This window comes from Mobula birostris, chromosome 7, assembly GCF_030028105.1.
Source record: "Mobula birostris isolate sMobBir1 chromosome 7, sMobBir1.hap1, whole genome shotgun sequence".
Lineage (NCBI taxonomy): Eukaryota > Metazoa > Chordata > Chondrichthyes > Myliobatiformes > Myliobatidae > Mobula > Mobula birostris.
In genome coordinates, this window is record NC_092376.1 from 101,838,184 (window position 1) to 101,857,800 (window position 19,617).

At 41.0% G+C, this 19,617-nt stretch overlaps 1 protein-coding gene across 2 annotated transcripts in view; it reads left to right on the forward strand.

The window, feature by feature from the left end:
- Positions 1-19,617, forward strand: part of rnf145a (ring finger protein 145a) — a 140,333-nt gene that overhangs the window by 20,671 nt on the left and 100,045 nt on the right. Inside the window, exon 2 of one of the 2 annotated variants that reach the window (XM_072263541.1) lies at positions 16,277-16,385. The exons of the other annotated variant lie outside the window; for it this stretch is intronic. Within the exon in view, the coding sequence (XP_072119642.1) occupies positions 16,277-16,385 (109 nt within the window). The remainder of the gene's footprint in view (positions 1-16,276; positions 16,386-19,617) is intronic. 2 annotated transcript variants of the gene reach the window in all.

Consider the following 19,617-nt stretch of genomic DNA (forward strand, 5'->3'; position numbering starts at 1 on the left):
GCTATTAATCTGCTGAATTTTTTTTCTGAAAGACTTTCATTACATTTAGTTAATAAAGGAGATCAATTCTCTCTGTACTGTTCCAGATGTGGACTTGTCAGTAATACTTGGAATAAGCTCCTGACTTTTGTATTGAGTTTTACTTGCAATAGGTAAGAACAATCTATTCAATTTCTTAAACGCAGCACTGGCAGACAAACCTCTTGTGAATCACGCACTTGGTTGCCCAGATTCCCGAGTATTAGATCTATGCAATCTTAGACCGTATGTATAAATTTAACTGTGAAAATGGACTATTTTATGTTTTCTCACAAAATATTTAATTTATCAAATATTGCCCACTTAGTTAATTTATCTCTGTGTCTTTAGCCTCCTTATGTCCTCTTGATAACATCAGGATCTTATCGAACATCTTGTTGTCATCAGGATGTTTAACAATGTTGGAGGCACAAGAAACCTCAGATGTTGGGATCCAGATGAAGGATCGACTGTCCATTTCCTTCTATAGATGCTGCCTAACATGTTGACTTCCTGCAGCTTTTTGTCTGTTGCTCAACACCCTGACCTTTAATGGTGCTTTCATCCATGTCATTTATAAAAATTGTACAATAAATTGAGTGTCTGTGCACAGATCTAAGTGGCACACCATATGGTATATTTGGCAACCAAAAGGCAACCTAATTATGCTTGCTTTGTCATTCCTGTTAGCCAGCTTTTATTTTCCTCAGTAATCAGGTTATTATAATTTAATGATTATTATGCTTTAATAATAATTAAGTTTCCTCCCATGTTCCAAAATTGTATGGGTTAATTGGATACTTGGGTGTAATTGGGCAGTGTGGGCTCATTAGGCTGGAAGGGTCTTTTACAACACTGTATCTTTGAATAAGTAATAAACCTTTGGGAGACTTTGCTTTCTGGAAATCAATTAAATACCATTAGTGCATCCATGAGTCCCCTATAATCCATAGTTGATTTCTTCAATGAACCCAACCCAAGACATGTGTAAAACATGAATTCTCTGTCAAAAATGCTTGTTGAATGTGCTTGATTATCTTGAATATATTATTATGTTTCTTGCTAGTCTTCAGTGATGACTTTGAATGTTTTATTTGTTTTCAATAGTAAGCCAACTACTTGCAGTTTCTCACAGAAAATGCTGAAGGAATTCGGCAGGCCAGGCAGCATCTATTGAAAAGAATACAGTTGACATTTCGGGCGGAGATCCTTCAGCAGGACTGGAGAAAAATCTGGGCCCAAAATATTGATTGTACTCTTTTCCATAGATGCTGTCTGGTCTGCTGAGTTCCTCCAACATTTTGTGTGTTGCTTGGATTTCCAGCATCTGCAGATTTTCTCTTGTTTTTTACTTGCAATTTCTTGCTTTTTATCCCTGCACCCCCTTTTTAAAATAAAGATATCTCTTTTTGTTGCTTTTCATTTAAATGGATCTTGGTTGAAGAATAGTGAATTTTGGATAATTGCAACCCATGTATTAACTAACTCACTAGCCATTTTTAAAATTCTTTGTTAAAGTCTATCAGGATCCAGAAATATGACAATCCTAAGTTCCATATATTGCTTGGAAGCACCTGACTGTTGATTCCTTCCTCCCTTCCAATTCTAAATCAGTTACCATTTAAATTAGATGTAGATTTCATTCATTTAAGTTGAGAGTCATAAAATTGTTATGGCACAGAAGAAAACCATTTGACCTTTGAGGCTGAACTGATTTTTTTTAAAGAGCTGTCCCTTCAGTCCCATCTCTTCACTCCCTGTAATCATTCAAATGATTTACCCGTAAGTACCTGTCGCTTTTCCTTTTGCAATTATGAGATACTTCATTTCCATTATCCTGATAGGCAGAGTTCTGGATTATAATTATTTTGTAAAAAGACATTGTCTTTCACAACCCAATTTATATATTTATCATTATTTTAAACCTGTTCCCCATACAGTCACCTGATGAACAGCAGAGCTTGTGCCGCAACTAAATCTTAGCCTTTTTCTTTCTGGTCTTGGATTTAAATATGCTTTTGTGGAGTGTGATTCATTATTTTTCAGTTATAGTAAAGGATGCTAGTTTAGTTTTGCACATTGAGTAGTCATTTTGAAGTATGGAAGAATAAACAATGTCTGGAGCCATAATGCAGCCCTAAATAATAATGAGCCATAAATTGGCCCAGTTCCTCTGAGGGGGTAAAAGTGGGGAACATAGTGAATATTCCCTGTGGGTGAGTGCATTATATTTGTGACCTGATCTATGCAATAGACTTGGTGAATAATGCACGTTGTAAAGGATTTTGTGTTTGCATGATGTTTTGTACATCAAAGCATGGCACTTTAATAAAAGGAGGAGGAACGAAACATCAGCACGGGTTGGTGGATAAAGCAGGAGATGAGATGTGAATGGAGTCAAATAGCACTCAATGAGCAGGAGCCAGTTACCCGATGAAAGGGAAATTGTGGAGATGGCTTAAGAATGACCAGTGATGCTCACAGTAATTACTCAGGTTTCAAAGCTTTGTAAGCTGTGCAGGAACAATTTTGTGTGCTTTGGGCAACATGCTATTTTACTGATAAGTCTATACACTGTCTTATTGTTCCTGCACCTCATTAATAAGGTGCTTCTGTCCCTTGATCATATATAGTGAAGCAGATCTTATATGAATTGAATCCTATTAAAATCCTCCTCCTGATTCACTCATTTTAAATCAATTTGTCATTCACTACTAGGTTTTGAGAAGGGAGGATCTTCCCAAATCATCTATCAGTCTATGAGGTATAATGAAATAGTGATGAAGGTATGCTTTATCAGTAAAGATGTGCCTTGTTTATTCGCAGTGAGATTCAGTATCCTGTTTCATTGTGGAAAATGTTTGTATTAGCAAAGTATTAATTGTGAACATTTAGAATTGGTGGCTATTTCATGAGGTTGGATCGTCCAAGTACATAGCCAGTTCATGGGAGGAAATATCAAGTGAATCTTCAAGCTCTCCATCCATATTATTTCCTTGGAACTATTATGCGCCATGCAAATATGGGCAGTTTGTTCATTGCTATTCTACAGTCTTATATTTCACCATATTAGTGTAATTTATACCTGCAAATTGAGTATTGGGCAGTTTCTTGGAGGATTGTGCTTCTCAGATTTGCTAAAGTACTGCTCGACAATTCTTCTTGGGCATTGCATCAGTAAGAGCGGACTTGCTTCTTTTCCCTGTAATCTGTAAGACTGCACCAGAATCAGAAGCGGATTTATTATAGTATGACATTTGTTTTGTGCCAGTAGTACAGTGCAAAGATGAACTGCTATGAAGTTACCATAAAAAGTACAAAAAAAAGGATAACAAGGTAGTGTTCATGGACTGTTCCGAAATCTGATAGTGGAGAGGAATAAATTGTTTCTGAATAATTGTGTGTGGGCTTTCAGGCTCCTGCACTGCCTCCCCAGTGGTAGTAATGAAAAGAGAGAATGTTCTAGATGGTGAGGGTTCCTTGTGATAGATGCTTCCTTCTTAAGGGTTCTGCCTCGATAGAACTGGCTGAGTTTTTTGTAATTCAAATTTTTATTATTATTTATTCTTATTTTACAAAGCAGCACAGCACGTCATAGAGCAGATAGAGTACAGCATATTGACACAGCCATCCCATGACAGGAAAACAAGTAAAACTTAGAAACAGAAAGAAGTTCTAATTTAACTTTAAATTAACATACAACCAAAATTGATCCCACGTGTCTCGTACTTTTCCCTCACTGTTAATTCTTCCCAACTTGTGTTTATATGATGAAATCTTAATCATTTCCTCAATCCATTCCTTCACAGTGGGACATCTGGGTTTTTTCCAGTTTTGCAATGTAATTCTTGTGGCTGTGATGAGACCCACCTTTAAAATAGTGAATTTGTCATTGTTTACATTAGGTATCATTGTCCTATCACCCAGGAGACAAAGCCGTGGGCACAAGGGCAGTGTGGGACCCGACCAACTCCCCAACGAATCAAGAGCTTTACACCAAAATGGACGAACCATGGAACACTCCCAAATCATGTGAAAATATGTGCCCACCTCATTTTTACATTTCCAGCATAAATTATTATTAACAATCTCCATTTTGCAGAGTCTAGTTGGTGTCCAATAATATCTGTGTACTATCTTATATTGAATAAATTTCCCTCTGGCTTCCCTAATACGTCTACCCACATTTGATAAAATATTTGACCACTCATTATCTTTGATATCACTTCCAGGATCCTTCTGCCATACTGCTTCGAGATTGTTACACGATTCACCCAGAGAATGCTTGAACATTTTATATAACACTGATGCTTTATGACTTCCTGTGGTAATGTAAAGTATTCAGTTAAAGGGTTACTTTGTGGGTCATTGTTCTTGAATATGCTACTAACGCAATGTCTTATTTGCAAATACTTCCAAAAATTCCCTTTATCTACAAAGTTATATTTCCTCTGCAAATCCACATATGACATAATAATCCCATTCTCATAGAGATCACCTACTGTATTTACACCTTTAATTTTCCATTCTTTTCCTAATGCGTATCTCAAGGTTATTCCAGAGCGAGGAGTATAACTGGTTTAAGTGTGACATTCCACAAGCTTTATGAATTGTACTCCACACACTCCTTGAGTGAGATAGTATAGGATTTAGATTAGTCTTGTTTTCCACATGTTGTGATAGGAATTCTGCCAGTTGCTTCACCATAAAATCTTTCACCTGCAACTTGACACCTTCTTCATCGTTATCACCTTCAGTCTGAGTTAAACACAGAAGGTCATCCACACTTAATTCTTCATCGTGAGAATCCAGGAGTTCAACAACAAAGTCAGCATAGATTTGTGAAAGGAAAATCATGTCTGACGAATCTCATAGAATTTTTTGAGGATGTAACTAGTAGAGTGGATAGAGGAGAACCAGTTGATGTGGTATATTTGGATTTTCCAAAGGCTTTTGACAAGGTCCTACACAGGAGATTAGTGTGCAAACTTAAAGCACAAAGTATTGGGGGTAAGGTATTGATGTGGATAGAGAATTGGTTGGCAGACAGGAAGCAAAGAGTGGGAATAAAAGGGACCTTTCCAGAATGGCAGACAGTGACTAGTGGGTACCGCAAGGCTCAGTGCTAGGACCCCAGTTGTTTACAATATATATTAATGACTTAGATGAGGGAATTAAATGCAGCATCTCCAAGTTTGCAGATGACACGAAACTGGGCGGCAGTGTTAACTGCGAGGAGGATGCTAAGAGGATGCAGGGTGACTTGGATAGGTTAGGTGAGTGGGCAAATTCATGGCAGATGCAATTTAATGTGGATAAATGTGAGGTTATCCATTTTGGTGGCAAAAACAGGAAAACAGATTATTATCTGAATGGTGGCCGATTAGGAAAAGGGGAGGTGCAACGAGACCTGGGTGTCATTATACACCAGTCATTGAAAGTGGGCATGCAGGTACAGCAGGCCGTGAAAAAGGCAAATGGTATGCTGGCATTCATAGCAAGAGGATTCGAGTACAGGAGCAGGGAGGTACTACTGCAGTTGTACAAGGCCTTGGTGAGACCACACCTGGAGTATTGTGTGTAGTTTTGGTCCCCTAATCTGAGGAAAGACATCCTTGCCATAGAGGGAGTACAGAGAAGGTTCACCAGATTGATTCCTGGGATGGCAGGACTTTCATATGATGAAAGACTGGATCGACTAGGCATATACTCACTGGAATTTAGAAGATTGAGATGGGATCTTATTGAAACGTATAAAATCCTAAAGGGATTGGACAGGCTAGTTGCAGGAAGATTGTTCCCGATATTGGGGAAGTCCAGAACGAGGGGTCACAGTTTGAGGATAAAGAGGAAGCCTTTTAGGACCGAGATGAGGAAAAGCTTCTTCACACAGAGAGTGGTGAATCTGTGGAATTCTCTGCCACAGGAAACAGTTGAGGCCAGTTCATTGGCTATACTTAAGAGGGAGTTATATATGGCCCTTGTGGCTAAAAGGATCAGGGGGTATGGAGGGAAGGCTGGTACAGGGTTTTGAGTTGGACGATCAACCAATTCAACAGTTGAACCTGCGGTGCAGGCTCGAAGGGCCGAATGGCCTACTCCTGAACTTATTTTCTATGTTTCTATGTTAAGGGAAGGGTGTGGTGCAGCCAGGCTCCGTTCTGTAATTACTTAATCTAAATCAATATCAGCCCTGTCCCAATGTTTAGCTAACTTGGTCATTTCAAAGCATAATTTATATGCCCTGGTATATGCCCATGTCCCTGGACATACACATTTTACTCATTTTAATTCTGGGCTTCTTCTTATCCCACAGAAAATCCCTGATAATTTTGTTGTATTGCTTGTAGATCAAAGCTGATATATTTAAAGGAAGCATCATAGAAAGATAGTTAAACTGAGGTGCTGTGACCATTTTAACTACATTGACTTTACCCCAGAGTGACAGTCTCAGTGCCCCTCACTTATCCAGATTATTTCTTATCCTACTCAATAATGGGTCTGGCTGAGTGTTACAATCCCGTGCATTGCAAGTCTACCAGGGTTTGATACAATCAGTCAGAATGCTGTCCACAGTATACGTATAGAAATTTGTATGAGTCTTTGACATACCAAATCACCTTAAGCTCCTAATGAAGTATAGCTACTGGTTGCTGCCTTTGTGAATGCACCAATGTTTTGGGCCCAATGTCCCAGAATTTGAACCTTCACCTTCTCCACTGCTGACTGCTAGATGAGAACATGTGAGTGTTCTCATAGGACCTGAGGTTTTTAGTAGGGGAGTTGAATGGGTAAATTACCCTGTTTCCTTTTACCTTAATGCCAAAAGAGGATTGATTTTTTTTCCACTACCATCCTGAACACCATTCTTCCATAGTTAGTATTGAAGAGCCAGTCATTTCCCAGGCTTGTGTGGATGCTATACCTTTTCAAACAGAATTTGAGAATATCTTGGAATTCTTCCCTCACAACCTCTTGCTTCAGTGCAGAGTTCCTCTGGGAATTTGGGGTTGGGTATGTGAAAGACAGAGTCAGCTGAAAGTAATTAAGCAAACACGAGGAATTCTGCAGATGCTGGAAATTCAAGCAACACACATCAAAGTTGCTGGTGAACGCAGCAGGCCAGGCAGCATCTCTAGGAAGAGGTACAGTCGACGTTTCAGGCCGAGACCCTTCATCAGGACCAACTGAAAGAGGAGCTAGTAAGAGATTTGAGAGGGGGGAGGGGAGATCCAAAGTAATAGGAGAAGACAGGAGGGGGAAGGATGGAGCCAAGAGCTGGACAGGTGATTGGCAAAAGGGATATGAGAGGATCATGGGACAGGAGGCCCAGGGAGAAGGAAAAGGGGGAGGGGGGGAACCCAGAGGAAGGGCAAGGGGTATAGTCAGAGGGACAGAGGGAGAAAAAGGAGAGTGAGAGAAAGAATGTGTGTATATAAATTATGGATGGGGTACGAGGGGGAGGTGGGGCATTAGTGGAAGTTAGAGAAGTCAATGTTCGTGCCATCAGGTTGGAGACTATCCAGACGGAATTTAAGGTGTTGTTCCTCCAACTTGAGTCTGGCTTCATCTTTACAGTAGAGGAGGCGGTGGATAGACATATTGGAATGGGATGTGGAATTAAAATGTGTGGCCACTGGGAGATCCTGCTTTCTCTGGTGGACAGAGCGTAGGTGTTCAGCAAAACGATCTCCCAGTCTGCGTCGGATCTCACCAATATATAGAAGGCCACATCAATTGCAATTGCCGATTGCATTGCCTCTGATCTGGGCCGACAATTACGTGCCGGGCGGCACCTAATTAATTAGCATGTTTATTTCGGCTTTTTTCTTAAAGATGTACTGTGTGCCTCCCGGCTACTGCTGCATTCTCCAGGAATCGGTATCCGTCCGCGGCCTGGGGGTTGGGTTGGTGGGATACTGGGGTGTCATCTCATCGTTGTCTGTTTCCATTAGGTCAGGCAGCTCATCTCCTATCTCCGCCTGCCTCGATGTCGAAGGTTGAGGTTCGTCATCTGATGTGGAAGGCTTGAAAAACGACAGTACAGTATGCTTGACTGCTGAGCCTCACACATTTTTCTATCATACAGTTCTTTGTAAGGACTCAAACTATCTTGCAAATATGCCGTAAACCGACGTACCCTTTCAAAATTAAAGTCGTACTTTATCATTACTCATTCGGTTTTGATTGTTATTCTTTCCTCTTCCAGTTGCATCAGCTCTTCATCTATCAGTTCTTGGTCATGGGATGCCAAACCTCTTCAACATCATCTTCATCAACTTCCACAAGCCAAACTCACTTTGTCCTTACTTCGTTCACCACGATTGAAACGCTTAATTATGTCTAGTTTTATGCTGTGTAACACCCTTACGAGCTCTTTTAGGCTTTTCCAATACTTTAGAACTCATCTTGCTAAAGGCTGCTCACAGGCACGCAATGCAACGTTTAAGCAATGCTGGCGAGAATGCAGTTCCGAATCCGGGGGAGAGCGGCTGCTCGGGGCACGCACTGATTTTTTTTTTCATGCGCTGCCTTTTCTTGTAACAGTGAAAACACGTTCTGTTAGCAAAAACAGGGAACTAATGTAGGTCTTTCGTAGCAGTGAGGCTTTGTAAAGCGAACATTTGAAAAGCGGGGGACACCTGTAATTTCATACATCTCTGGTGATTTTTATATACTTGCATACTTGAATCTGGTATGAATGATCTTCTATCCACTTATTTCTTAATGTGACAACAGAACTTGTATCATTTTTTAATGTGTATTCTTTGGAAGCATAGTTTTCTGGTTTAAAAAAATCCACCTGGGAAGATGTTTCTTTTTTCTACTTCCATTATACGCAAATAAGGGGACAAATAAGTAAAGCAGAAATTAACACTCTTGAATGCATATCCATTGTGTGCATTGGGATTTAGTATTCTGTAACTGAAACCAAGCCTCTTTTAAGTAACCTTGTTCCTATTAGATCTCTTAGTCATACTTCGTCATACCTTCCAGTTATACTTCAAGCTACTTCCCAAACCGCTGATTGCATTTTTTAACCACCAAAACTGTAAACATTAAGTGACAGCAGCTCTTTGGTTCCTCCATTAAGTGATCATTTGTCATTTGAAAGATGACTAAATGTTGGTCCAACATGTATATTAGAAGCTGAGCTGGCTGTGGAGTTCCCAACAGAGGGCATATGTTTGAAAGTGGATGATATTAGTGTTCCACATAGAGACGTGTGCTTAATTCGGGATGTTTGATTGCTGTAGTAAAAGTGAAAAACATGTCTGTCAAACAATTTAAAAATTAGCAATTTGTAATTTTAATGGTATCTTTGAATGTCAGTATTTTTGAATATGTATCAATAGAAAATCAATTCTTTATAATTTCTGACATGGTTTAAATTCTCTTTGTGTTCACATCACACTGTAAAGGTCATTATAGTGAAGGACTTGAACCAGCCTTTCTCAACCTTTTACCTTGGAGGAGGATCCCTTGAAATAATTTTCAGGTCTCGAGGAGTTCCTGCGTAATTACATAGACAGCTCATTGTACGTTCGCGTGATCAGTAAGTTGTAGATATAATAATCCAAAAATAATTGTCAGTGATCTTTTGAGTAGAGAGTGAATTTGTAGCCAACCCTTCTTGAAAAAAACAGGTAGTTAAGCTCAGCTTATCTTTCGTAGAAATATATAAAACCTACAGCACAATGCAGGCCCTTTGGCCCACAAAGCTGTGCCGAGCATGTCCTTACCTTAGAAATTACCTAGGTTTACCCATAGCCCTCTATTTTTCACGGACTCACCACTCTCTGCGTAGAAAAGCTTACCCCGACATTTCCTTTGTACCTACTTCCAAACACCTTAAAACTCTGCCCTCTCGTGCTAGCCATTCCAGCCCCGGGAAAAAGTCTCTGACTATCCACACTATCAATGCCTCTCATCATCTGATACACCTCTATCAGGTCACCTCTCATCCTCCGTCGCTCCAAGGAAAAAAGGTCGAGTTCACTCAACCTATTCTCATAAGGCATGTTCCCCAATCCAGGCAACATCCTTGTAAATCTCCTCTGCACCCTTTCTATGGTTTCCACATCCTTCCTATAGTGAGGTGATCAGAACTGAGCACAGTACTCCAAGTGCGGTCTGACCAGGGCCCTATATAGCTGCAACATTACCTCTCGGCTCCTAAATTCAGTCCCACAATTGATGAAGGCCAATACACCATATGCTTTCTTAACCACAGAGTCAACCCGCGCAGCAGCTTTGAATGCCTTATAGACTCGGACCCCAAGTTTCCTCTGATCCTCCATACTGCCAAGTGTCTTACCATTAATGCTATATTCTGCCATCATATTTGACCTACCAAAATGAACCACCTCACACTTATCTGGGTTGAACTCCATCTGCCACTTCGCAGCCCAGTTTTGCGTCCTATCAATGTCTCGCTGTAATCTCCGACAACCCTCCACACAATCCACACCACCCCCAACCTTTGTGTCATCAGCAAATTTACTCACCCATCCCTCCACTTCTTCATCCAGGTCATTTATAAAAATCACCAAGAGCAGGGGTCCCAGAACAGATCCCTGAGGCATGCCACTGGTGACCAACTTCCATGCCGAATTTGACCCATCTACAACTACTCCTTGCTATCTGTGGGCAAGCCAGTTCTGGATGCACAAAGCAATGTCCCTTTGTATCCCATGCTTCCTTACTTTCTCAATAAGCCTTCCGTCGGGTACCTTGTCAAATGCCTTGCTGAAATTCATGTACACTACATCTGCTCTAGTCATAGTCGTAGTCATACTTTATCCTGGGGGAAATTGGTTATCGTTACAGTTGCACCATAAATAATTAAATAGTAATAAAACCATAAATAATTAAATAGTAATATGTAAATCATGCCAGGAAATAAGTCCAGGACCAGCCTATTGGCTCAGGGTGTCTGACCCTCCAAGGGAGGAGTTGTTTGATGGCCACAGGCAAGAATGACTTCCTATGACGCTCTGTGTTGCATCTCAGTAGAATGAGTCTCTAGCTGAATGTACTCCTGTGCCCAACAATGTGTTTAGTCACATCTACAAAAATTCAATCAGGCTTGTAAGGCACGACCTGCCCTTGACAAAGCCATGCTGACTATTCCTAATCATATTATGCCTCTCCAAATGTTCATAAATTCTGCCTCTCAGGATCTCCTCCATCAACTTACCAATCACTGAAGTAAGACTCACTGGTCTATAATTTCCTGAGCTATCTCTACTTCCTTTCCTGAATAATGGAACAACATCTGCAACCCTTCAACCCTCTGGAACCTCTTGCATTATATTTCCATTGATGATGGAAAAATCATTGCCAGAGGCTCAGCAATCTCCTCCCCCCATTTCCCTCACTTCGGCCCTCACCCTATCCTCCCGCCACCACAACAGGGACAGAGTTCCCCTTGTCCTCACCTGCCACCCCACTAGCCTCTGGATCCAGCACATTATCCTCCTCAACTTCCGTCACCTTTAACAGGACCCCACCACTAAGCACATCTTTCCCTCTCCACTTTCCGCAGGGATCGGTCCCTCCGCGACTCCCTGATCCACACGTCCCTCCACACGGATCTCCCACCTGGCACTTATCCCTGTAAACATAAGTGCTACACCTGTCCCTACACCTCCTCTCTTGCCACCTTTCAGGGCCCAAAACAGTCCTTCCAGGTGAGGCAACACTTCACTTCTGAGTCTGTTGGGGTCATCTATTGCATCCGGTGCTCCCAGTGCGGCCTCCTCTACATTGGTGAAACCCGACGTAGATTGGGGGACCGCTTAGTCGAGTACCTCCGCTCCGTCCGCCACAACAAATAGGATCTCCCGGTTGCCACCCACTTCAACTCTGCTTCCCATTCCCATTTGGATATGTCCATACATGGCCGCTTGTACTGCCATGATGAGGCTAAACTCAGGTTGGAGGAGCAATACCTCATATACCGTCTAGGTAGTCTTCAGCCCTTTGGTATGAACATAGAATTTTCCAACTTCCGGTAATTCCCTCCCCTCCCTTCCCCATCCCTATTTCACTCTGTCCCCTCCCCCAGCTGCCTATGACCTCCCTCATGGTTTTGCCTCCTTCTACTACGCATTGTGTTATCCCCTATTCCTTCTTCACCTTTCCTGCCTATCACCTCCCTGCTTCCCCTCCCCCACCCCTTTATCTTTCCCCTTACTGGTTTTTCACCTGGAACCTACCAGCCTTCTCCTTCCTACCCTTCCCCCACCTTCTTTATCGGGCCTCTGCCCCTTCCTTCTTCAGTCCTGACGAAGGGTTCCGGCTCGAAACATTGATCGTTTCTATGGATGCTGCCCGACTTGCTGAGTTCCTCCAGCGTGTTGTGAATGTTGCTTTGACCCCAACATCTGCAGAGTATTTTGTGTCCCAATCTCCTCCCTCGCCTCCCACAGTAGCCTGGGGTACAACTCATCAGGTCCCGGTGACTTATCCAACTTGATGCTTTCCAAAAGCTCCAGTACATCCTCTTTCTTAATATTTACATTCTCAAGCTTTTCAGTCCACTGTAAGTCATCCCTACAATCACCAAGATCCTTTTCCGTAGTGAATACTAAAGCAAAGTATTAATTAAGAACCTCTGCTATCTCCTCCGGTTCTATACATGATTTTCTACTGTCACACTTGATTGGTCCTATTCTCTCACGTCTTATCCTCTTGCTCTTCACATACTTGTAGAATGCCTTGGAGTTTTCCTTAATCCTGTCCACCAAGGCCTTCTCATGGCCCCTTCAGTCTCTCCTAATTTCTTTCTTAAGCTTCTTCCTGCTAGCCTTATAATCTTCTAGATCTCTATCATTGCCTAGTTTTTTGAACCTTTCGTAAGCTCTATTTTTCTCTTGATTGGATTTCTTGAAAGTAATCTTTCTTTCCTTTTCATTAATTTCAAAAACTCAAAAGACAAACATTATAAATTTCTGTTAAACACACTCAAAATGCTGCAGGAACTCAGCAGGTCAGGTAGCATCTATGGAAAAGAGTACAGTCAAAGTTTTGGGCTGAGAACCTTCATCAAGACTGGAGAAAAAAGGATGGGTCAGAGTAATAAGGTAGGGGAGGGGAGGAAGATATACAAGGTAGTAGGTGATAGGTGGATCTGGAAGGGGTGAAGTGAAGGGCTTGGAAGTTTGGTGAAAGAGATATAGGGCTGGAGAAGGGGGAATCTGATAGAGGGGAGAGAACCATGGCAGAAAGATAAGTGGGAGGGAGGAGAAGATGTGCTTGGTGGTGGGATCCCATTAGAGATGGCCCCATCCCACTTTCTGCTTTCTGCAGGGATTGTTCCCTACATGACTCCCTTGTCCATTCATATTTCCCCACTGATCTCCCTCTTGGCAGTTATCCTTGCAAGTGGAACAAGGGCTACACCTGGCCCTACAGCTCCACCCTCACTACCATTCAGGGCCCTAAATAGTCCTTCCAGGTGAGGTGATATTTCACCTGTGAGTCTTTTGGGGGTCATCTACTGTATCTGGTGCTTTTGGTGTGGCCTCCTGTATATCGGTGAGACCCAACGTAGATCGGGAGACAACTTTTGCTGGGCACCTATGCTCCATCCGCTAGAAAAAGCAGGATCTCCCAGTGGCCACTCACTTTAATTCCACTTCCCATTCCCATTCCAACATGTCAGTCTATGGCTGCCTTTGCTGTCATGATGAGGCCACGCTCAGGTTGGAGGAACAACACCTTAATTCTGCCTGGGTAGCCTCCAGCCTGATGGTGTGAACACTAATTTCTCAAACTTACGGTAATGCCCCCCCTTTACTATTCCCCATTCCCGTTTCCCTCTCTCACCTTACCTCCTTGCATGCCCATTACCTCCCTCTGGTGCTCCTCCCTCTTTTCTTCCATGGCCTTCTGTCCTCTCCTATCAGGTTCCCCCTTCTCCAGCCTGGTATCTCTTTCACCAATCAACTTCCCAGCTCTTTACTTCACCCTCTCCCCCCATCTTCTTACTCTGACATCAACTGTGCACTTTTCCCTAGATGCTGCCTGGCATTGAATAATTGAATCAATAAGGATCTCTCAAGGTTTAGGACTGCTGTGTAAAATGATTATATTGTGACAAGTGCAGACTGTGTTCTTACAAACTGCTTGGCAAACATTTCTGTGAAAGTCTGAGCCTCTGGATTTGAGGTATATTTACCAATTATAAAATTTCAGATGTCTGTGTTTCTACATTACTTTTGTATATCACATATTTGCATGTGTGACGATGATAACACTTATTTTAAGCCCCGGAGGAAAGTGTTTTCACAGTTAAAGGTAACGATATTGTATTTGTTTTGGAAAGCATGATGTGCCATTCTTTGTGTATGCGTGAAACAGCTTTAAACTAAAACGTGAAGAAAGTGGTTTTGGGAAACCGGAATGAACGAGGATTCCCTGTTTTACTAGAAATTGTATCTTCTTGCAGGAAATATTCCTATAGGAAATGCTTCAGAAAACTATTTTTTTCTTTTCCAATCCCCTAACTCTGAGTTGCTTTAATGTGGAAGAAGGCCCAAGGTTAGTAAATTGGAGTTGTTGCACGATTCGCCTTGTTGGTATTAATATTGTATCTGGAGGTTCATATTGAGTTTATAATAGTCATGAGTTGTGAATGTGATAATTCACCATTGTTTCATTACAATCCATCAAAAGAGCAACTTTGAAACTGCAGAAATTCAGTTCAGAATCGTCTTCCTAATATATCACAAAAATGCTGCATGATGTTGAGGTGATAGAATGCTGTTGGTTATTTCATGGATTCTTATATTGGTAATGTTTCCTTTCTGATATTTCCCAAATCAAACAAGAATTCTTATGTTACCAACTTTCAATACACTTTCTGAAGAAAAGGGTGTCTCATTTCACAAATAAAATTAAGGTTTGTGAAATGAGAAAACAGTAAAGAAATAAAAAGGGAATTTTGATTTGATAGCCCATTCCAATCTGGACCTTGCATATTAACTGTCCATAGAAGGTGATGTTGGCAAGGAAACTGTATCTATGCTATCTGCATAGACTTAGTGGTTTTGTCGGATGCCAGGTAAATACTGAAAATCAACAACAGGACATGTGCAGTTTCAGTGATCAAGAATGTGCAATTTGGAATATAATTGGAAAATGAGCTTTTCATCTTGGCGAGAAATTAAAAAAAAAGTTGAATTTCAGGTGCTAGAACTCTTGGTATTCATAGGGATCATTAGTTTTCAAAGTCACTTTGCAGATCCAACATGAGTTTATCTTGTTAAATTAAAACAGATGTGTTAAGAGCTCTAATTCAAGTTCAAGATAATTGTCATGCATATCCATGAAATAAAACTTGAACAACATAATAAACAACAATAACATCATGACATTAGTGCAAATTGAGAGAAATGAGAGAATTAGCGTCGTAAAGGTTGTTTCCTAAACCCGATGACAGCAGGGAAGAAGGTGTTATTGAACCTTGAGATGTAGGCTTTCCTGCCTCTGTACTTCCTGCCTGATAGCAGCAGTAAAGAAGGTGGTGTGTCCTGGATGGTGAAGGTCCTCAATTATGGACGTCAGCTTCCTGGGAAATTGCTTCTTGTAGATGTTCTTGTTGGTGGGGAGCACCTTGCCTGTGGTGGAACTGCTCGTGTCCAGTGGTTTCTGAACCCTCTAGCATTTTGGTGGATTGGAGTTCCCGTACCAGTCTGTGATGGAATCAGAATTCTTTTTACAGTACATCTGTCGAAGTTTGTTTATAACATACTGAATCTCCTTAAACTGCTAAGTAGAGATGCTGGCACGCTTTCTTTATGGTTGCATCTATGTGCTGAGTCCACAATAGATGACCTGATTATTCCATGTCCTTGTGTAGCTCACCCTTATATTAAACTCCAAAGATTAAGATCTAATTTAGCTGTTCGTGAAAGGGCAACGTTCTTATCCCAGAAATGATCAAAATAAATCTGTGAATTGTTTCCACTGCTAGTCTCCCCTTAAATAAAGGGACCAGAATCTGACATCCTGTGCTTTTAACTTCATCTCTCTTGCAATAAAGGCAAAATGTGCTGTTTTCCACCTTGACTATTACAGCTGCCTGTTTCTCATGCGATGATTCACACACCAAGAGCACCTGGGCATTAATCCTTTCTTTTGCAGTCTCTCTCCATTCAAGTAATAGTTTTAATTTAACAAAATGTTTGTCCTCACTCTTCAGCATTTCTGTTTTTATTGCCATTGAATGGGTTTTTTTTTTGTCTTTCAGGATATATAATAAGTCTCGTTCTTCTAACCTTGCCTCGGCAGCACTTGGTTCAGCTGTATCTGTATGTTTTGACTGCATTACTTTTGTATGCCGGGCATCAAATTTCCAGGTAAGGCTTATGAAAAGTTCACTATTTGCATAAAATTTGAATAGGAAGGGTTAGTTATTAGGTTTCAATTTGTTATTCTGTTCTCTGGTTTAAATCGTAGCTAGATGTTTGCCTTTGGAGATGAAAACTATTCCTGTTGTTGTGTTGAGTATATATTTACTCAACAAAATGAAACCATCAACACAAAATTAATTTAACTGCGTCTGAAAAAGGAACCTTGGCATCTGTCGCTTGAATTTATAAACTTTTGACTATGTATTGTAAATGAACGAAGCACATAAAATTGTGATCTTAATGTAACCCAGCTCCATACTGTGTTACGTTGAACTCCTTGAACTGTTGCTGAAACCTCAGTGTGTTGTTATTGCTAGACTTGATGTGGGGCTAAGCTTCCTCTTTTATAAACCTGATTGTCCAAAATTCTTGTGCTTCTGTCTGAACTGGCACAAAATTGTTGCCTTTCATTAGTCTTATTAGTCCTTAGCTTAACCGTATGCACTTGTTTTCTGTTGAGCATTGCATTAACTTCAAACCTGTCATCCTTTTTTTAAATTCCAAATTACTCCAACATCTTGACTCTCCAGACTTATGAAATCTCTTGCAATCTGTAACCTTGTGGAGATAGTTGCATTTAAGAGTACAGGTTTCCCCCGCCATCTGAAGGTTTGCATTCCTATGAAACAGTTTGTAAGCCGAAATATCATAAAGCGAAGAAGCAATTACCATTTATTTATATGGGAAAAATTTGTGAGCGTTCGCAGACCCAAAAATAACCTACCAAATCATGCCAAATAACACATAAAACCTAAAATAACAGTAACATATAGTGAAAGCAGGAATGATATAAAGCCTATATAAAGTAGAAATACTTTTCCACAATCGTTACTGAACTGTTCTCCGTAGCGAAAATCTCGCGCAAGTGCCGTCGGCAGAAAATCTCACGCAAACGCTGTTGGCAAAAACACTCTCTCCAGTAACCTTTAAGTTATGAAGCTGCCAAATCATACCAAATAACATGTAAAAATACATAGCCGATATAAAGTAGAAGTAATGTATGTACAGTGTAGTATCACTTACCGGAATTGGTTCAGTGCTGAGCACACTGATGATGGTGTGTTAGATTGAGTCGTTGCAGGTTGGGTGGTGCAGTGGCCCCACCTCCAGGCAGTGGACAGATACTGAACCGCAAAGCATGCAGGGGTCCAGCGGTAGCCGGGAGACATCCAGCGCATCTTTAATAAAAAAAGCCGAAATAAACATGCTAATTAATTACGTGTTGGGCGGCACCTAATTAATTAGCATGTTTATTTCGACTTTTTTCTTAAAGTTGTGCTGTGTGCTTCCCGGCTACTGCTGCATTCTCCGCGAATTGCGGGTTGGTGGGACACTGGGGTGTTATCTTGTTGTCTGTTTCCATTAGAGCAGGCAGGTCATCTTCTCCTATGACTGCCCGCCTTGATGTTGAATGTCGAGGTTCGTTGTCTGCTGTGGCTGATGCGGAAGGGCTTGCTTGACTGCTGAGCCTCGCACATTGTTCTATCATACAGTTCTTTGTAAGGACTCAAACCATCCTGCAAATATCCCCTAAACCTACGTACCCTTTCAAAATTAAAGTCATACTTTATCATGGCAGCGAAAATCTCACGTAGTTACCTCACGTTCAGTTCCGGGATGACTTCACTTTCGATCGTTCGCTACTGTATTCGGTTCCAATTGTTATCCTTTCCTCTTCCAATTGCATCAGCTCTTCATCTATCAGTTCTTGGTCATGGGATGCCAAAACCTCTTCAACATCGTGTTCGTCAGCTTCCACAAGCCAAACTCACTTAGTCCTTACTTCATTCACCACGATTGAAGTGCTTATTTATGTCTAGTTTTACGCTAAGTGTAACGCCCTTACGAGCTCTTTCAGGCTTTTCCGATACTGTACCTTAGAACTCATCTTGCAAACGGCTGCTCACAGGCACGTGTTTAATCCTTTTTTCGCGCGCTGATTTTCCCCGCGTGCTGCTTTTTTTCGTAACAGTGAAAATACCTTCTGAAAGTGAAAACGGTACTAATGTAGGTCTTTCGTAACAGTGAGGTTTCGTAAAGCGAACATTCGAAAAGCAGGGGACACCTGTATTCCTAAATGCAGTTGCTTCATCACTGGTGACTACGCTTTCACCTCCCCCCCACCCCCGGCCAGAGCTTTGAGCTTTGCAAATAAATACGATTTTCTACAGCTTGTGTTGCGCCTGGTGGAGGAAGGAACAAGTTACAATTCAATTAATGATCCCAGTCAGGACCCCCTTAAGTGGAATCCCCTTTCCTTTCTTTGTTATTTTAAAGGTTCTGCTTAAATTAGGTTGTTCCATCTGGAGTGTAAATTCTTCTTTGTATTTGGTATTTTGTGATTCAACTCTGATTTTTAATTTTCCTATTTTTGCTGAATTTCTGTTCCTGTTTTGATTTAATTGCTCTGTCTCTGGATACAATTGAATGAAATTAGGTTGAGAAATCTGAGGGAATTTTTAAAGCTCTCAGTTTTCAAAGCTATTGCCCTTATCCCAAGGTGGGTCCTTAATCAAGTTATCAGTGATGTTAAATAGAATAATTTTGAATGTAACTTTCCCATGTGTGACTTAGTGCTCTCTAGCTAATGAAGTAAGAGTTTGAAGAGTGGTCGTTGTGCTGTCAGGGAAGAAATGGCAGCAGATTTGTGTGTGCCAAACTTTAACAATAGCAATATAAATAATGATCGGATAGCTTTCAGAGATGTTACCAAATTTAATATTGGCCAGGAGACCAGGAGTAACTTCCTATTTTAAAACTAGTGATATTTTTTCAAATATCTTGTTGAAAGTGTATATAGGATTTCATATTCTCATCTGAATAATTGCAATTTTCTGCTACATTCCCACAACATGCAGGAGTATTGGTCTAAACTTGTATGTTTGGTCATTGAAAAGGATAGCATCTTACCACTTGGTGCACCTTTTTTCAAACAGGGTGCATGAAATGGCCTCACCAGAAGCTACTTATTTCTCTTGCACCTTGCCTGGTGACTGACTTTTCTGTCTCAGTGAGAATGCATGATGTGTTGCTGTTTTAGTACTCATCATGTTGAAGATTGAATTATCAAATTTGTGTTTGCATTGATGCAAAGTGTAATGCGATAATACTATCAATTTGGTGATTCTAGCAACATGTATCTGAATTAGTTAGAATCAGGTTTAATATCACTGGCATG